The 18,452-nt window shown below is 34.6% G+C and overlaps 3 protein-coding genes across 4 annotated transcripts; 1 reads left to right on the top strand and 2 right to left on the bottom strand.

The window, feature by feature from the left end:
* Positions 1 to 1,424: 1,424 nt before the first annotated feature.
* Positions 1,425 to 7,662, bottom strand: LOC126655630 (protein CHROMATIN REMODELING 8). Of its 2 annotated transcripts, none has more exons than XM_050349871.1 (8): positions 7,377 to 7,662; positions 7,065 to 7,173; positions 6,197 to 6,745; positions 5,680 to 6,085; positions 4,379 to 5,252; positions 3,669 to 4,278; positions 2,963 to 3,430; positions 1,425 to 2,580 (listed from the first exon to the last, which is right to left on the bottom strand). In XM_050349871.1, exons 2-8 carry the CDS (start codon positions 7,152 to 7,154, stop codon positions 1,909 to 1,911), a joined length of 3,669 nt encoding a protein of 1,222 aa, XP_050205828.1. In that variant the 5' UTR covers positions 7,155 to 7,173; positions 7,377 to 7,662; the 3' UTR covers positions 1,425 to 1,908. The 2 variants fall into 2 exon arrangements, with proteins under 2 accessions (XP_050205828.1, XP_050205829.1); XM_050349872.1 differs by having other exon boundaries at positions 7,065 to 7,170.
* A 774-nt stretch (positions 7,663 to 8,436) lies between these two features.
* Positions 8,437 to 10,767, top strand: LOC126657552 (ABC transporter I family member 21). The gene is made up of 6 exons (XM_050352258.2): positions 8,437 to 8,650; positions 8,742 to 8,902; positions 9,178 to 9,229; positions 9,370 to 9,506; positions 9,712 to 9,798; positions 10,101 to 10,767. The coding sequence occupies exons 1-6, from the start codon at positions 8,500 to 8,502 to the stop codon at positions 10,386 to 10,388; spliced, it is 876 nt and encodes a 291-aa protein (XP_050208215.1). The 5' UTR covers positions 8,437 to 8,499; the 3' UTR covers positions 10,389 to 10,767.
* A 3,626-nt stretch (positions 10,768 to 14,393) lies between these two features.
* LOC126654596 (beta-glucosidase 12-like) lies at positions 14,394 to 18,216 on the bottom strand. The gene is made up of 13 exons (XM_050348512.2): positions 17,970 to 18,216; positions 17,720 to 17,789; positions 17,578 to 17,636; positions 17,412 to 17,490; positions 17,263 to 17,340; positions 16,383 to 16,470; positions 16,032 to 16,281; positions 15,839 to 15,954; positions 15,487 to 15,713; positions 15,337 to 15,368; positions 15,117 to 15,219; positions 14,937 to 15,039; positions 14,394 to 14,841 (listed from the first exon to the last, which is right to left on the bottom strand). The coding sequence occupies exons 1-13, from the start codon at positions 18,195 to 18,197 to the stop codon at positions 14,604 to 14,606; spliced, it is 1,671 nt and encodes a 556-aa protein (XP_050204469.1). The 5' UTR covers positions 18,198 to 18,216; the 3' UTR covers positions 14,394 to 14,603.
* Positions 18,217 to 18,452: the final 236 nt, after the last annotated feature.

Below are 18,452 nucleotides of genomic sequence, written 5' to 3'. Positions count from 1 at the left end.
GGAGACTGTTGTTAATTCTTGATAGTTTGGTGTCTCTGTTTTTAGCAATCATTCTTAGTTTTTAGCTGAAATGGAAGTTTGGGTATCTTCACTGTATGCCTTACAAATAAGGAAAAAATATAGTAGCGTTGCCTAAATTTTTCTGAAGATATTTTAGTTCTTAAACTTTTATTTGATATAAATTAATATTTAAATTTTAAAAATATATCTAAAAAATGTTTTATATAAAATAGGCTTAATTGCTTTAAAAATCATGAATTTTAGCGTGTTTTGCAATTTTAACGCAAACTTTTCAATTTAGTAATTTAATACATGAACATTATTTTTTTGAACAAAGGGTCAACGCGCCCCCTAAATTTGTGTCACGGGGTCATCTAACCCAATATATACTTTTTTGAGCAACTAACCCCAAAACTCTTCATTTTTGTGTCAAGTAACCCCATAATTGTATTTTCAAAACGCGTAAAATATAAATAGGAGGTGAGGGATGCAAAAAAGTAATTAGATACGTCCCTAATTGTTGCTATATAATTATTCTAAATCTGTTTTTTAAAATAAAAATATAAATTATGGGGTTATTTGACCCAAAAATGAAGAGTTTTGGGGTTAGTTGTTCAAAAAAGTATAAATTGGGCTAGATGACACCGTGTCACAAGTTTAGGGGGCGCGTTGACCCTTTGCTCTTATTTTTTTTGCAATCTCAAACAATGAGCAACTTTTCGTTAAAAAATACCGATGTAGACATTGAATATTCTAGCATCCACATTAGCATTTTTCGGAAAACAATCTGTTTGATATTTAAAATTGCAAAAATTCAAAGATTGGTGTCTTGCATTGCCAAAATTGGAAGTTCGTATTAAAATTGTAAAACACGCTAAAATTTGTAAATTTTTTAAGCAATTAATCATTTTAAAATATACATCGAAATTGAAAGTTCGATTAAAATTGTCAAATTACTACTTTAATTTCACATGGAGTAGTGGGGACTGATCTAATCCCAGGACTGAAATTACGACTAGCAACTAACACCAATCTTAACATTATACGATCTTTCGTGAGACTTTCGTGATCTTCACATGAATTAAGCGAGACAAGGCCAATTGAAAGAGCCCTAGAAGTCCTAGATTTTGGTACATTTGCACATCATTATTTGTTTTTACATATATGATAATGAAACTTCAAAAGATATGAAGTTTATTTATATTTTTTAGCAAATTAGTGATTGAAAAACAATTTAAAGTACTTGTTTGACAATTTTTTTAAAATTAAAATATAAATTTAAAAGAAATCAAGAATTATTATTCATATGACAGATTTAGAATTCAAAAATTTTTCCTATAAATAATTCAGGATTCTCCTTCTTCCATAGTATTGTTTCAATTCGGTTATAGCATAGCGTGACTAGTTCTATAAATCTTCAAAAATAGCACTGCAAGTAAATTTGTAGATAAACTAAACACCGTTGGTATTCCATAGATTTACAAACTGAATATGATGCAAAATATTAACCTCACAGTAACAATTAACATTTAAATTGGTAGAGCTGATTAGCCAGTTCTAACAGTTACAGTTGAAATTTCCGCCAGTTCTAACCGTAAAAAAGTTGAAATTTCAGCCGGTTGACAGTTATGACTGATGATCAAAACACCCTTCCATATTTACAATTGTGATGGGACTAAAAAAAATAACAATTACAACTGCATCCTACAACAAAAATAAAATAGTCCTTTCTCTGTGGTTGTGATAAAAAAAAAACAACTGAACTCTACTGCTAAACTACAGTGCCCAAACAACATTCTATGGAAGTTCCAGATTAGTTTCTCAGCAAAAGAATGAATATAGAAGGGTCAATGTGGAAAATGTAACCTACTTGCGTGACCTCGGACTTCCAACGTTATGACATTACCGCTATCGATACTCGGGTTTCAGAACCCATACCTTTCCATTTGCATTCTTCTCCAGTGTTGCTATTTCCTTCAGAAGATTCTTAAATAAGGGCATGTCCTTCTCAAGGATCCTGTCCTTAAAATGATTCACTATGCTTGCAGAATTAGTGACTCCACCGTTCTGCTGTACAAACGTACACATTTTACGAACCAGTATTTCAGGCTGAGCGCCGGACAAACTTTTAGATGGTTTAGATGCTTCGTTGTCTGGAAACCTTGCTCTGTTACCAGAACTTGAAGCCAATCCAAGTTGCTGTTCAAGTCCCGCACCGACAGCTCTCTCTTGATTTCCTCGAATTCTACCCAATAGTTCAGCTGACGATAATGCCTTCCCGGAAGAAGCTCCGGCTCCTATTCCATTCATGCTGCTTGTTTTATTTCTGGATGATTCATCAGATAATCTTGTCAGATGAGAGTTCAGAGTAGATCCAAATTTACGGCGAACGGACGATGGTGCGCCAGCGGTCCCTGATTTCCCTGTCCATGTTGGGATAGATACACTATCACGATTTCGGAGCATTCGTGATTGCCTTAATGCTTCTGCTGCCCTTTGCGCAACTTGAGAAGCTTGCTCCTCAAGTCTCATCTTCTCCTCATCATGTGCATTCATAATTAAGTCATGGTTCACAGCACTCTGTAGAAGAAGGCGGAAAAATAAGCAACAAGGAAGCAATTCAGAGAGGAAACTGTAGAGTTATAAATTATAATCAACAAATACTCCAATATGTAATTACCAATTAAAAAAAGTGCAGCTCTTAAAGAAGCCTAGCTTTCTAGACAAGTTATATGAAACAATAGTAAGCACATGATGTATTTAATCATAAAAGCTAGAATAGTGAAACCGGTAAACACATTGAAATAAATTAATTATAATATTTAAATTCAGTCTCCACTAGGAAACTAATATGATATAGAGACTTTAATGATGCAATAGAGTTATGAAAAGGGAAAATAGAAAATACTTTCAAACACAATAGCAACAACCTCACTATATAAACAAAATAACGGAAACTTACATGTATCCCTTGAGCATCAAACAGACCTCTCAAAATATTTGTTTCTTCGTCTACTTCTCCATCACTAAGGTTGGCTTTTTCTTTACTTTTCTTCTTGAAATGTCCAATCTCAGAGCTGTTTCCTTTGTCAACTACAGCATCATCAGCATGTGATGCACCTTTATGATCAATCTTTCGGTTATTCTCTTCTTTCTTTGCAGCAACAACATTTATATCTTCAGATAATTGGCTGAAAATATTAGATGTTTCGGTTGACCCACTCTCTCCATCATCTTTCAAAATGAAAAGATCCTTCATATCTCGAGCTTTAAAGAACCTTTTCTGCTGTGGGTTTTGCAATATCTTATTAGTAAGAAAATGTTTGTAAATCTGCCGGTGGTACACTTTCTCCTCAATAGTCCCACGTGTAATCAATCTGTACACAGTAACATCCCTTTTCTGACCAATTCGCCAAGCCCGTTCCCTGGCCTGTTATAAGTGAATTTTTCTTAATATCTAGATATATGGATTGCAATGAAGTTAAATTCAGATTCTATCTACATGGCCAATTAGAATCAACATTGCGCATAATTTCAGAAATCAAAGCATATGCTAAAAGATATTCTATAGGCGTACCACTTCAGCTTAGTGTCAAATCCCATGCTTCTTCGTAATTGCATATAAATAAAGTCATCTAAACCATACAGATGCAGTAGAAGCAAAATACCTGCATATCAGTAGATGGGTTCCAATCAGGGTCAAAGATAATCACTCTGTTGGCCCCTGTTAGATTAGTCCCTAACCCGCCGACCTTTGTAGTTAAGATAAAAATATACACATCAATTGAATTGTTAAATTCGTCAATTAAGGCCATTCTCTGCTTTATGGGAGTCAGACCATCCATTCTCCGGTAAGTATAACCACCAGAGTTCAAGAAATTTTCAAGAATGTCGAGCATCTGTTGAGTTTGAGCAAAAAGAAGGACACGATGCCCTTGCTCCTGCCAAACTTTTAGCACTTGGGCAACAACTTTCATTTTCCCACTGCGTTCAGGATTTCCATAGTCAGGATTCTGATAGGAATGTTCTCTCTCAAGCAGATCCGGGTGGTTACATATCTTTCGCATCACATCTATTCCATATAGGGAATTCCTACTTCCATCAAGGATTGCTTCTACTTCAGTGCTTGCAAGAAATGCTCTATACACTGAACGTTGCTCTGTAGTAAGGCTACAAAATAGGACATGTTCAGTTTTCTTGGGAAGCTGTGCATTCACATCCACCTTCATACGGCGAAGAAGATAAGGCATAATTAAGTCACGCAAGACCACAGCACACCTGCAGCATAGGAAAATGATATTAGGAAACCAAATAGTAAATTTGTTTATAAAAGCTAACTCCGCATCTCCCCAAACATATTAGACATAAAACGATTTACCTGTATGCTGTAGATACTTGCAATGGTGAGGCATTGGCATAGCCACCAACAGATATAGGGACAGCAAATTCTGCCTCAAAAACTGGCAGTACCCCCAACTTTCCAGGGAAAACAAAATCAAACAAAGACCACAATTCGCTCAACTTATTCTGAATTGGCGCTCCAGTCATAATGATACGATGAACTGTCTGAAGCTGTTTGCAAACCAAAGTAACTTCAGCATTTGGATTGCGAATTCGATGCCCTTCATCCAGAACTGCATACCCCCACTCAATGTCGAGCAACTTTTCCCCTAGCAATCTGAGTTGCTCATAAGTGGTAATAAGCAACCCAGCTTCTGATTTCAAAACTCGATTTATCAAGGAATCCCATTTCTTGGAGCTTTTAGATGTTATACTTCCCTCATAATCACTGTCAAGTGAACCTTCAGTTTCAGACTCACTGTCAGAAGATTTGGCTCGCTTTTTCCTTTGAGGCAGATCCTGAGCCGAATCATGCAGCAATTCCACATGACAGCATGGGAACCACTTATGTGCCTCCCTTTTCCATTGCTGCAATAGTGTGACAGGGCACACAATAATGCTTGGTTTATACATATTACTAGAACGCAGTGCTCCCAGAAAAGATAGCACTTGAACAGTCTTGCCAAGACCCATCTCATCCCCGATTATACCACCAGCTCTTTGGCAATGCAGTTCCCATAGCCACTGCACTCCCACTTTCTGGTATTCAAAAAGTTTGTGAAAAATGGTTTCTGGGATTTTTAACCCACCTTCAAGTGTTACAAAAGAAGAATTAACACCATTGACATCTTCATCGTCCTCTAGGTTTTCTTCTCCATAGCTGGATGTAACTGAATCGTCTCTAGCATTTTCTGCAGACCAATAAGGATTCCACTATGAAATACAAACAGTTAACATGGTACTTACCACAGAAAAATGAAAGCAATTGGCTGGAAGCCACAAAACAAAGTCATAAAATTGGAAAATACAGTGCAGGCCTTAATAGACAGCATGCTTAGTTTAAGACAGATGAAATGAAATATTTCCTTAAACAGCTCAACGATCAATCCACACACTTCTTGTTTAACTTCATACAATTATTTTAAATAAAGAATCATCTTAAGAAGAAAAAAACAGAAAAACTTAAGGTAATATGCCAGGCATGCTTGGTGCTTTTATCACTTGATTAGCTTTCATAAAATAAAAAATGTGAAAGTAAGCGAGCATTTCCCGTGGTTGGGAAACATACTAGATACATGAATGCTCAAGTACCTTAAGTGAGGAAATTATTGAACATACCACTTTCTTCCAAGTGGTTAGCCTCATGTGAAATGCGCTTTGTCCATTTTCGACCAGGCAAAGGTCGTCTTCTCTTCTTTTTTAAACCCTTGGTTTTATCGGTATCACTTTCTGGGGATCGAGGAACTTGCAACGGTGTTTTCAATCTCCGAAAAGGTTGAGCAGGAGTATCAAGCTTTGGTACATCATCCGAATCAAGCAATTTAGTCACTGGGCGAGCTTTAGCAGCATTCAACATTGACTGTGCAGCCCTAGATATACTATCAGAAGAGAAATTATGATCCTTGTCCTCTTCCTCTGACGCATTGAACCCACTTGACGGCCCTGGTTCCTGAAGACGGCGTTCAAAGCCCTTAAGCTTATGAAAAGGAGTCAAAATTCCTTTTCTGACTAGCTCATCCCTTTCCTAGAACATAAAAACCACAAAATTAGCATTCCCAAAACTTATCTTCGTACCCTACTATTCATCAGTTTATGAAATTTATGGAGAGCACTGTAAACCATTTTTTTAACTCACTGTTTCAACAAATCCTGCAGAGGCTGCGTCCAACATTGCATCAAAATCAGTATCATCATTAAATGAGACCTTTCTATGACTCTTTTCCTTCTTTTTGCCTGGCTTCTGAACTTCCTTTGACTTTCTCTTATGCCTAGGCTCTTCTTTTACCAGGTTTGCCAACAATTTGTCATGATCTACACCCCTGGTAGTGCCATCCTTGTGAAAAGCTGAGAGTTCGTTTTCAATTTCAGTCTTAGTTCTCTTAAGACTTCTTAAACGGTCTGCAGCTAAGGCTTCCTGAAGGGTCAAATCAGTGCTCTTGTCATCTTCTCCATCGCCAGGCTCTGCTTTCACAGCATCATCATTAGCATGGTCTTCACCACTGGCAACATTTTTCACTTGCTCAAAAGTGGATGCAACTGCATCTATTTCAAAGTTTACAGCCCTCAATCTGTTATAGAGTTTTGCTTCACTGGCTAATGATGGATCAATACTTTTTGACTTATCAAGAGGTTCCTCCTCAGTGCTCCCTCCAGCTTCACCATTATTCACTAAATTGTTTCTCGCCTGACAATAGCAATTACTTTTGTTAAATCACAACAAAGCCAACACTTAGATGCACATTAAACAGTTCATACAACTCTCTCATAGTAGAATACGGATAACTAAATCCATTTTAACCAACCAAACTTGAAAGTTAATAGTAAGAGCGTAAGCAAAACTTGAACTTAGATTTTCCAGAGCATATACAAACTACTAGCTTTCTATAAATTCATCAACAATGATTGTAGTATTCCCATCTTCAATGCACACTCCCACATAACTATTCGATTGACATACTCACTATCCCACTACAAAAACAAAATTAAAGAATCGGAACCCATACCTGCGATAAAATGTCACGTTCGATGTCTTCAGGATTCGCAGATGTTACACCCAACGCGCTAAGAAGAACTTTGTCCTCGTCTTCTTCCATGGTTTTACGAAATCAACTGCTGAAACATTATAACAAAACCCAACATAAGCTTATAAATGTGCCCTAATCGTAATGAAAAGACTACACTAACATACAGCAATATATTCCCTTCCAATAAAAGGCTACACATTAACAAAATTACCAAACATTTTTAACAATTCTAAAACAAATTAGTATAATTTACTTACAATACAAATAGTATAACCAACTTTGTTGACATACCTTTTAAATGCTGTGACTAGTGATTCATCAAAAGAAAAAAACGGTAGGTGATGCAAATTCGAGCTTTAAATTTCTGCTTATTAGGTTTTCACCTCTAAAATTTAATCAAAAGTTTCAATCTAATCCAATTCATTCCAATCCAAACCATCGCTAGATTCGCGCTCTCTCTTTATTCTTTCTTCATCTCTTTTCATCTGAATATCTTCTTCTTCGTCTTCCTTCTCCAGCACGAACAAACGACGGTGTCAAAACTGACAAGCGACGCCGTTTGAAGGGAAATAAAAAAAATATGGAAAATTTATTATTAATTCTTGGCTTAATTGTCAAAAATGATGCTAAACCTTTACATGTCTTTCAATTTCACACCAATTTTTAAATTTAACAACAATAACCCTCAATTTAAATGTTAATTATTATTTTAAAAACTAGATCAAATATTCAAAATGGTTAGTTCAATCTGTTCAACCACAAAATGAGTGACCTTTTGGTTTGGTTTCTTTGAAAATCAAAACCATAAAAAACAGACAATTTTTATAATTGTATTACAATTAACAATTTTTTTAAATTACCAGAATCTATATATAGATCTAATTATATTTTTAATTGTTTTAAGATATTTAGAAAATATAATATAAGTATATTATTATTATATGAAATTATTAATAATTTTATATGCATTCAAGCAGTCTAATTGGTGATTAAACCGATTGAACCAAAAATAAATCACACCAATTTGGCCATCAATTTAATTTTATAAAAAAAAGTTAACTATTCACTCAAAAATCGATTGAAATATAATCAAAATTAATGTTATTTTTGATAAATGTGAAAGTTGATGATAAAAATAGAAAGACACTAAAAAAAGTCGGTGATTAATTTGGCAATTAGACCTTGACTTTTTTATGAAGCTACGTGGCATTTTCTTACATCTCCACGTGTTATAAAATAAGCGACCAACTTAACTACCACCTACCCACTGACGTGTCAAAAATATACCGGCTATAGAAAACAACCAGAGACGTGGATAAAATCACCGCCGGGAACACAATCATCTACGTACAACCTCCCTTTCATTTCCTGTTAAAAAAACCTGAGCAGAAACAATTCGAAGAAGAAATCAAAAATGGCGGAAAAAAAAGAACACGAAGAAGACAACGCCATTAGCGTGTGCGGAATGCAATTTTCATACGAAGGACAGCTTCCTCTATTCTACAATTTTAATTTAAATTTACCTCCCGGATCTCGATGCCTTCTCGTCGGCGCCAACGGATCTGGTATACGGAATTTACTTTAATCGCTTTTATTTTTTGGTAAAGAAAAAAATTAAACTGTCATTGAGTTTTGTTATGGTGGTTCTCGATGCAGGGAAGACTACTCTGTTGAAGATTTTGGCGGGAAAGCATATGGTTGGAGGAACAGAAGTAGTCAGAGTCTTGAATCGATCGGCGTTTCATGATACTAAGCTTGTTTGCGGTGGTGAATTGGCTTATTTAGGTGGTTCTTGGAGTAAAACCGTCGGCTCTGCTGTAAGTTATTTATATGTGCATAAGTGGCGGATCAAATTATTTTATAAGATGGACAAGTCCGTAAAATGAGTAAAACTGATAAAATATAAATTTTAAGATGGACATTGCTATAAATTTTTAGGCGGAAAAATTATACTATTAAATTGTATTTTCATAGCAACTGCCTACCGTAAACTCTTTCCAGATCCGCCCTGTGTGTTTATATAGAAATTAGTGTTGAATTGTTTTAGCTAGCTAAACTCATTGTATTTAGCTACTGACTTGTGAACTTTCAGGGGGAGATTCCTCTCCAGGGAGATTTCTCTGCAGAACATATGATATTTGGAGGTAATGTAGTTAAAATGTCGATGTGTTGCTTATGAAGTTCGTGTTTTTTCATTTTGTTTTGTTTCTTTCAGTTCATGATATGTCCCATTTTTATATACCTAATACCTTTGTTTTGAAGAAGTTTATCTTTTTGTTGGCAGTTGAAGGTGTTGATCCTTCTAGGAGAGAAAAGTTGATTGATTTGCTTGAAATTGACCTCCAATGGCGTATGCACAAGGTGTCTGATGGTCAGCGGCGTAGAGTTCAGATCTGTATGGGTCTTCTCGATCCATTTAAGGTAACTTATGATACTATGAGCTTTCTGATTGAAGATCACATTGTTTCTATGAACACATAAAAGTAATTAGTAGCTGGATGAAGATATTACGACCTGGCTTTAAGTACGAATTTTTCATGTTGGGACCTCGTTTGGTGAAGATATTACGAATCTACTTTAGTATTTCATTTTCCTCATATTTAGGAATCAAAATTTTCTGTTGCAGGTCCTTTTATTAGATGAGGTCACAGTTGACCTGGATGTTGTTGCCAGGATGGATTTACTTGAATTCTTTAAGGAAGAATGTGATCAGGTACGACTTCCTGATTTTATCATGAGTACGTGCTAATTTTAGCTGAATGAACAATCGACAACTGTACGGTACATGGCTAGATTAGCTAAACTATCGCAGACACATTTTTAAATAACAATCGGTATTTTATCATATTGGGGAAGCATCACTGTCCTATGAACTTCTAGTTGTAAAATTTCAAAAATTTCTTTAATTTCTCAATAATCCGAAATGGAATCCCCTGAAATTTCTATTAAGTTGCTTCTTGAACATGAAAATAAATGGCAGCTAAACATATCTTGATGTCATTTTGTCGATTGCAGAGAGGAGCCACAATTGTATATGCAACTCATATATTTGACGGGTTGGAGACTTGGGCGACACATCTAGCTTACATCCAGGATGGTGAACTGAGGAAAGCTCAGAAAGTTACTGATGTTGATGAGTTGAAAAGTTCTGCCAATCTGCTCTCTGTTGTAGAGTCATGGCTTCGAGCAGAAACCAAGCTCGAGAAGAAGATACCAACCAAGCCTTCTGCTCAGAACCAAAAGACATCATCCGTTGGTGCTTCTCCTTTTATGTCTTCCAGACATATGGCATACTACCGTTGATCTTTGTTAAATTCAAATCCGACACTGGAGGTTATAAAACAGTGAAGGCAATAAGGCATCATTCCAAATGATGAAAAACGGAATAATGCCAATGCAGTGAGGAAATGGCGCGAGATTATCGGTAAGAACTGCTAGTCTTCTGTTATCGGTGTGTTCTTGCGTCGTGCTTGATTGTTATATAGATGCATAACTTGTCTTCAGCAGCTCTTTTGCGGAGAAGATGATTTATTTAGCCTGATGATGATAATAGTTAGCCTTGGATCTCATTTTTATTTTCCTGTAAAGAAATCCAGGCAATGTTCCCCGAAGAAATATAGTTTGTAAAATTTAACCAAACTTCATGTCAATTTTTGAATGAGGTTGATTTGTTCTAGTCAAATATGCCACGCTGGAGAGCTAATGTACTTATGGTTAGGGGTGTGCAAAATCAAACTAAATCTAATAATTAAGACAGGTTGATAAATTCAGTTGGTTTTTTTTGACATTATAAAAAAAAAGAGTTAATTACATAAAATCACGATCTTTACACGAATTTTCATTTTAAAAGCAGATACTTATGTATTTATCCAATGAAATAGAAATCAGAAGTCAAAAACATCATAAAAAGTTTTACAGCACTTACAGAAACTCAATTTTCAAAGAAAATCAAATGCATAAGATCTGATAATGGTAAAGAATTTGACATGACTGAGTTCTTTGCTTCCGAAGGCATAATCCATCAAACTTCTTATGTGTATACACCTCAACAAAACAGTGTTATTGAGAAAAAAACACCAACACATTTTAAATGTGGCTCGTTCATTAAGAATTCAAGCTTCTCTTCCGTTAAAATTCTGGATAGATTGCATATTACATGCAGCTTATCTGATAAATAGAATTCCACCCACTCTTGATAATCACAGTCCTCACTATATGCTTTATAACTTTCAACCAAAATTTGATAACCTTAGAATCTTAGGCTGTTAATGTTATGTTTCTAAAGTAGGTCCTCACAAAAACAAACTTGAATCAAATTTCATTAGATGTGTTTTCATAGGATTTCCTTCTAATGGCAAAGGTTATAGAGTCTTTGATATTTCCAGTAATTTAATCTTAATATTTCGAAATGTTGTCTTTACTGAATCTATTTTTCCTTTTGCAGATCCCAATACAAATATTCAATCTAATTTTGTTTTACCTAATGTCAATATTCCATCCTATTAGAAACCGACTTTTGTGCAAGTATCCCTACTGATATAAACCATTCTCTATCAACTGTGCCACATCTTCCTTCAACTGATGAAGTCTCAACTATAAATACACCCCTGCCAAATTCCTCCCATACACCACCTTCAATAGTTACTCTCATACACTCAAAAAGAACAACACAGCAGCCTGCACATTTCATAGACTATGTTCTTATAAAACCAAAATCCAAAAACACATCATCCCATACAATCTCAAGTCCTTACCTACAAAAACATTTCCCAGAACCACAAACATTATGCTTTCACCATCTCTCAAACTACTGAACCTAAAAGTTACCATGAGGTAATCAAGCATCCCTGTTGGCAACAGGCTATGCAAGCAGAAATCACAGCACTACAAAACAACAACACATGGAGTTTAACAACTTTACCTCCTTCAAAGAAAGCCATAGGTTGTAAGTGGATTTTTAAGGTCAAGCAAAACTCAAATGGTTCAATAGAACGACATAAGGCACGCCTAGTGACTAAGGGCCATACACAAAAATCAGGCATTGACTACATGGACACTTTCTCCCCAGTTGTCAAAATGACAACAATAAGATCAATCTTAGCTCTTGCAGCAGCTCACAATTGGTTTTTACAGCACTCGGATATCAACAGCGCGTTTCTACATGGGGACTTAACAGAAGAGGTGTACATGACCTTACCTCCTGGCTTTGACAACCACCACTCAAAACAAGTCTGCAAACTGAACAAAAGTTTGTATGGTTTAAAACAAGCTAGCCGTCAATGGCATGCCAAATTGACATCAGCACTACTCGGTCAAGGTTTTAAACATGCAAGCTCATACTCTTACATGTTTATTAAGAAGCAAAATGACACAATCATAGTTTTGTTAGTTTATGTTGATGATGTAATATTAACTGGAAACAGTTTACATCAGATTACATCTATCAAACAGTTTCTAAATGACAAATTTTGAATAAAGGACCTAGGACATCTCAAGTTCTTTCTTGGATTGGAAATTGCACGTTCCAAATCAGGAATCAGTCTTTGTCAACGCAAGTACACTCTGGACCTTCTCTCAGAAACAGACTTCATTGGGTCCAAACCTGTTCAAACACCCATAGTTCCTTTAACAAAACTGACTAAGTCTTCTTGTGAAGCTTTACCTGATACACAAGTTTACAGAAAACTTGTAGGCAAACTTCTATACTTGACAACCACAAGACCGGACATCTCTTTTGCTGTGCAGCAACTCTCACAGTATTTGGACTACCCTACAACTGTTCATCTATCTCCGGTCCACGGAGTATTATGATACTTAAAAGGCAATCCAGGTCAGGGTCTTCATTTCCTAGCAACAAATGACTTGCAGCTTCGTGCCTTTTCAGATTCTGATTGGGGTTCTTGCCCTGATACACGCAAGTCAGTAACAGGGTTTTGTGTTTTTCTTGGTCCTGCTTTGATCTCATGGAAATCAAAGAAACAACAAACAATTTCTCGTTCATCCTCAGAAGCTGAATACAGAGTCCTTGCCTCTGTCACATGTGAAATTCAATGGCTTCAATATCTTCTCCAGGATCTGCATTTTCCATCTGCTTCAGCACAAGAACATTTAATACACTTGTTTCCAGTGACGTCAGCAAATCAACTCGCAGATTGCTTCACAAAGGCCCTTCCAGCACCAGCATTCCAGTCTTCCATAATCAAGTTGGGTATACAAAGTTTGTATACGCCACCTTGAGGGGGGGCTAACAGTATATATATAATCAAATAGCATCACTAAATTATGTATTTTCCTTCTTTGTATATATATTAAGCATGTTAGTTAGATTACACGTGTAATTAGTGAGTTGGATAGTTAGTTAGTCTTTTCTTGCTGATTAAGCAAAGTTGTTAGGAGTTAGTTATCAATTCTGTTAGCATATAGCAGTTACAAACTCTTGTATATATACTGATTCTCTAAATCAATAAAGGTGTGAGATTATTTTCCAAAACACATATTATGTTATTGAGTAGTAACATGATATGTGTTAAAACTCTTGAATCGTGCTTGATTGAGTTTAAAATGTATTTCGATGTGGGTAGTTTGACGATTTCATGATATATTAACATTGTTGTAAGTGGTGTGGTTATGTTTGTTGAGAATTGATAAATAATGAACTTAGTTTGATTATAATTAATTGAGATGATGCAGAGATATTGATAAATTTAGATTTCATATTGATTATGTTGATATTATGAAAATATGATTCATGCTTAGATATTGGCTTGAAAATGATTAATTGTTGAAATTTTTATCCTTGATGGAAATTGACATGTAGTGAATTGTGATGAATTTGTATGCGAGGCTATAATCGAGTTAGGGTCGAAGTTATATTTCGTTGTGTTTTTAACAGTTTTTAAAAGGTTTAGAAACCACTTGCTTCAAAGGGTTCGAACTAGAAATTTGTAAACCTTCGCCACTACTTACATAAGACGAGAGTAAATGCATTTTTCAACCTTAGACACCTTCTAACTGACTTAGAGATAAACTTGATAAGACAATAAAGTCGATGAATGTACAAATATGGTAATCAATCATATATAAAAGTGAAAATCATAAGTTGAAGACAAACAGTCTATTTTAAAATTTCATTTTACTAAAATATTAAAATGTTGCGGAACAATAATTAATAGATTAGAATATAATTAATTAGATTAAAATTTATGTATAACTAATAAAACTACTTTTGACATTTATAAATAAAATATTCAGCAAAATTAATCGAAATAAAAAATACTTCCACTAGTAAGAATTTGAGAACGTCCAAAATAGAAAATGCTTCTATTATTTTTATTGAAATAGCTAAGCAACAAAAACTTGAGCAACATATATTTAAAACTAACATAAATATAAAAGACCAAATTAGCCCTCAAAGAAGGTTTCTTTATTGGAAATAACGGTAGATTATTTGGAAAACATAGATAGCTTCCCTAAAATGGTGTTCGAAGACAATTCCATTAGGTCAATACACTTGAAATACTACAGCTCGTCATCAATGGATGTCTTCTTTTTAGGACTTATGCATTTGGGTCCGTCAGAGGATGGTTTCTTGCTCAAAAACTCCTTCCACCAAGCAACCGAATTTTTCGGGAACCTATCTAGACTTTTTGCCCTATCCACACCGTACAGTCCCATTCTAACAGTGTATCCATTTGACCATTCGTAGTTGTCGATAAATGACCAAGCAAAGTAGCCTTTCACATTAACACCATGATCACTGCAAACAAAAACATATCGTCAATCTTACTGATATGAAGAACTTGTTAGCCAAAGATTGTATGTTTCCGGTAATATCGTGGAAAATTTACTCACCAAATGGATTTAAGCACATTCCAAACATGGCTTTTAAAATAGTTAATCCTCCATGTATCGTTTACGGTTTCTTCGGGGGAGAGAGCGTTATTGTCACCGATTCCTGAACATATGTTGAATATATTAAACAAAAAAAATCTAAAACTGTATTAGTTTTATAGTTCATGAAGTTTAAATTACCATTTTCTGTAACGTAAATAATTGGATTTTTGTACGCGTCTTTGGTATAGTTCAAAACATATCGAAGTCCTTCTGGGAACACATACAACCAAGATGGAGAAACCTGCAAAATATAATTTTCTTGATCAATTAAGTTGTTTGTATACATTTTTATGATGATGATGTTTTTATATTTTTATTTGAAAAAAAAAAAGACGAGTATAGTTTTTTGGATTCTAACTTGTTCGCCAATGGGTTTGCCCTCTCTGTATTCTGTAATCAAAAAATTAAAAATATTATGTATCCGCTTCCGGTTGCTATAGTCAATGAAGCTATTACATGTTATCGTAATTTAAAGTTTTTTATTCTTAAAATTAATGGTGTAACTTACTTGTCAAATTATAATGTCCATCAGTTGCATATCTAATATGAGTTGGATCAGAAGGAGCTGAAGTATTGGGAGAAGCATAATTTGCAGTGTAGTAGTTGATGCCGATAAAATCATATGATCCCTTCAACGAGACAATTTCTTTCTTGGTGAATTCAGGCAATCTATTTCCAGTAACCAATTGTTGCATTATTCTTGGATAATAACCATACACCAAGGGATCCATAAACCTAACAATATAATGCAGCTTTGTATATTAATCTCTCTCATAATACTACTAATAATAATTAAATATAGTATAAACTATAAAGATATATGTAAATTAAAAAAATTATGAAAAACAATCAACACTCACCAACCAAAAGCGAAATCAAGGTTCCTTTGGGCAGCTGCACGATCGGCTGCGACACTGAAGTCATAAGGTTCGGGCCATGTTAGATCTAGTGTTATTCCAATCTCGCCATCTTGACCCTACGACATTAAAAAATTATATGTAAAAAATCAAATCAAACTATTTTAAAATGTGACACTTTGTTCTAAATTCTTACCATAGCCTTATATGCTCGGTAAGCCACTGCATGAGCAAGGAGCACATGATGACCTACGATATAAGGTTCAGTTCCTGAGTCTCCTTCTTGGCAAGCTCTATTTACCCAAGATGAGCATCGGCCTGGGGCCAAACCGCCAATTTCGTAGCCATGAACAGTAAAAACGTATGGTTCGTTAATAGTTAGCCAATGCTTCACTCTATCTCCGAATCTTTCGTAGCAAAGTTTTGCATAATCCTCAAAATCAGCTCTATTGAAAATTCACTATCTCATTAGAATTATGAACATTTTATAATTTAATAGTAAATAAGATATAAATGCAAATTTTTTGATATAGTAACATATGCTTACATAATGTTAGGACTTCTAAAGCCACCGTATTTATCTTCAAGGGCTTGAGGAACATCCCAATGAAAGAGAGTCACGAATGGTATCAAGCCTATGACATTAACGTACAACACCCAAGAAAATAAATAAGAAGCATATTAATTAAAAAAATTTAATGCACTCTAAATTATGTCCGTATAGTACTCTCATAATATCACACAATCATTGAGTACTTGAGTCTACTTTTAGTTATTTTCATCCCTTATGTTCACTCGATCCTATAGTTTTAAACCTTAGATTCTTAGAGTTATTTATATTAGAAAAACAATTTAGACTGTTATAAAAAGAATATTGCTATTGATTTTGAACTTCCTTAGATAGGCTTAGTGTAAAGATTGAGTTTACTTTTTAAAAACATTTAATAAAATTAAGTTAATCTTTTTGTAATAATTATTGGATCTAATCATCAATAATTTATTTTATCGTTGATTAAAATTATTAATTTACTTTATCATCATGTACAAAAAAATTTAATATGTAGTATAATTGCTAGCACTAGATCCAATTCTCTAAGAGTTACTTTTTTTATTTTGAAAAAAGAAAGAGATAAACTTAGATTAGACCTAATTATTCAATGATATAAAATTAATTATTTTTTATTCAAAAAAATTACATCTATTTTTTTAAATAATGTGGATTTAATAATTTCTTGCCATGTACAAATAAATTTTCCAAACAAGTCAACTGCACAATATTTTTCAAACCTTCTTATTATTTAAAATTTTAAAAAGTAAAATAATAACTCTAGCAAAGAAAATTAAAATCACAAGAATAAAAGGTGTACGCTATTATATTTAAATATAAATTATGAAATAGTAAACATATTTAATGAATTTATTTTCACCAAGTCTTAAAGCTTCATCGATAACACTATTATAAAACGCGATCCCTTCCTCGTTGACTCCTTCTCTTAATGTCCCACCTGCATTTCAGAATTTGCAAAATGAGAATAAATAAATAAAAATATATATATATATATATATGTGTACTTACTGGGTATTATTCTTGGCCATGAAATAGAGAATCTAAAAGCATCGACACCCAAATCGTTCTTCATTCTTGCCAGGTCCTCCTGAAACATCAATGGTCATGACAATAAATCATTGATAAACACATTATTATGTAACCCAAGGGAATCATATATATAATATATATATACCTTGTAGTAAGCATAATAGTTGACTGCAACATCTCCATTGCTCCCGTCGTCGATCCTTTCTGCAACAAAAGGAATTTTAGATTGGCCTAGTAAAAAGATATATATTGATTTGATTAGTTTATCGAATGATATTCGCATAAACCTGGGAACTCGTGCGCAAATGTATCCCAAGTACTAGGTCCTCTACCATGTTGGTTTGCTGCACCTTCGGTCTGCATAACAACATTACTAAATTTGATTTTTCAATGTCCGGAAACTTACATAGCACGAATTTAACGAAATGCTGAAATGGAAGACATAAAAAATGGTATAAAAATAGAGTTTCTAAACTGGGAAACTTTTTCGAAACGCCGGAAACCGTAAAATGAGTTGAAATGAAAAGAAAAATATGCCTGATAAGCTGATGTAGCCACTCCCCACATGAAATCTTTCGGGAAATAACTACCATCAAACGCAATAACTGGAGTAGAAGGAGTATCTGTAGACTCAGTAGGCTCCAGTGAGCCCACTGCAAGCAACCCTAGTATTCCTAGTACAAGCAAGATTTTAGTTTCCATACTTATTTCAAGCTTTTGATTGGTGTATCTTAATCTTGGCAATGCACCCCTTTTATACACCATTATGGGACTGCCATTGAGGAGCTCATCCACGCATGCAGATGCCTCTTCAGCCCTTAGATATGGGACACCATCTCCACGCCGTTGGATTAGATCACGTTGTTCATAGTCAACGCTTTAATTGCTCTTCAATTCACCCCTTGAGTTCTGCCTTTAGGGTTTCGCATATAATTGTATTTTATTTCAACTGCTTCCTCTTTTTTTAATCTGCACATATAAAACGATATCATTTGTTTAATGAAAACCCTAATTATGAAA

The sequence above is a fragment of the Mercurialis annua genome, linkage group LG7 (genome assembly GCF_937616625.2).
Source record: "Mercurialis annua linkage group LG7, ddMerAnnu1.2, whole genome shotgun sequence".
Lineage (NCBI taxonomy): Eukaryota > Viridiplantae > Streptophyta > Magnoliopsida > Malpighiales > Euphorbiaceae > Mercurialis > Mercurialis annua.
The sequence above is the reverse complement of the archived record's forward strand: the minus strand, read 5'-3'. Positions and strand labels throughout refer to the sequence as shown.

What these genes read in the sequence shown, in the direction of transcription:
- LOC126657552 (XM_050352258.2), top strand. Translation starts at nt 8,500, where the DNA reads ATGGCGGAAAAAAAAGAACACGAAGAAGACAACGCCATTAGCGTGTGC. An exon ending in CGTCGGCGCCAACGGATCTG is followed by an intron (nt 8,651 to 8,741) that starts GTATACGGAATT and finishes TTCTCGATGCAG; the next exon opens with GGAAGACTACTCTGTTGAAG. An exon ending in GTCTTCTCGATCCATTTAAG is followed by an intron (nt 9,507 to 9,711) that starts GTAACTTATGAT and finishes TTTCTGTTGCAG; the next exon opens with GTCCTTTTATTAGATGAGGT.
- LOC126655630 (XM_050349871.1), bottom strand. Translation starts at nt 7,154, where the DNA reads ATGGAAGAAGACGAGGACAAAGTTCTTCTTAGCGCGTTGGGTGTAACA. An exon ending in CAAGTATCTACAGCATACAG is followed by an intron (nt 4,279 to 4,378) that starts GTAAATCGTTTT and finishes CCTATGCTGCAG; the next exon opens with GTGTGCTGTGGTCTTGCGTG. An exon ending in ACCCATCTACTGATATGCAG is followed by an intron (nt 3,431 to 3,668) that starts GTATTTTGCTTC and finishes CACTTATAACAG; the next exon opens with GCCAGGGAACGGGCTTGGCG.
- LOC126654596 (XM_050348512.2), bottom strand. Translation starts at nt 18,197, where the DNA reads ATGGTGTATAAAAGGGGTGCATTGCCAAGATTAAGATACACCAATCAA. An exon ending in ATTTGCGCACGAGTTCCCAG is followed by an intron (nt 17,637 to 17,719) that starts GTTTATGCGAAT and finishes CTTTTGTTGCAG; the next exon opens with AAAGGATCGACGACGGGAGC. An exon ending in TTTAGAAGTCCTAACATTAT is followed by an intron (nt 16,282 to 16,382) that starts GTAAGCATATGT and finishes AATTTTCAATAG; the next exon opens with AGCTGATTTTGAGGATTATG.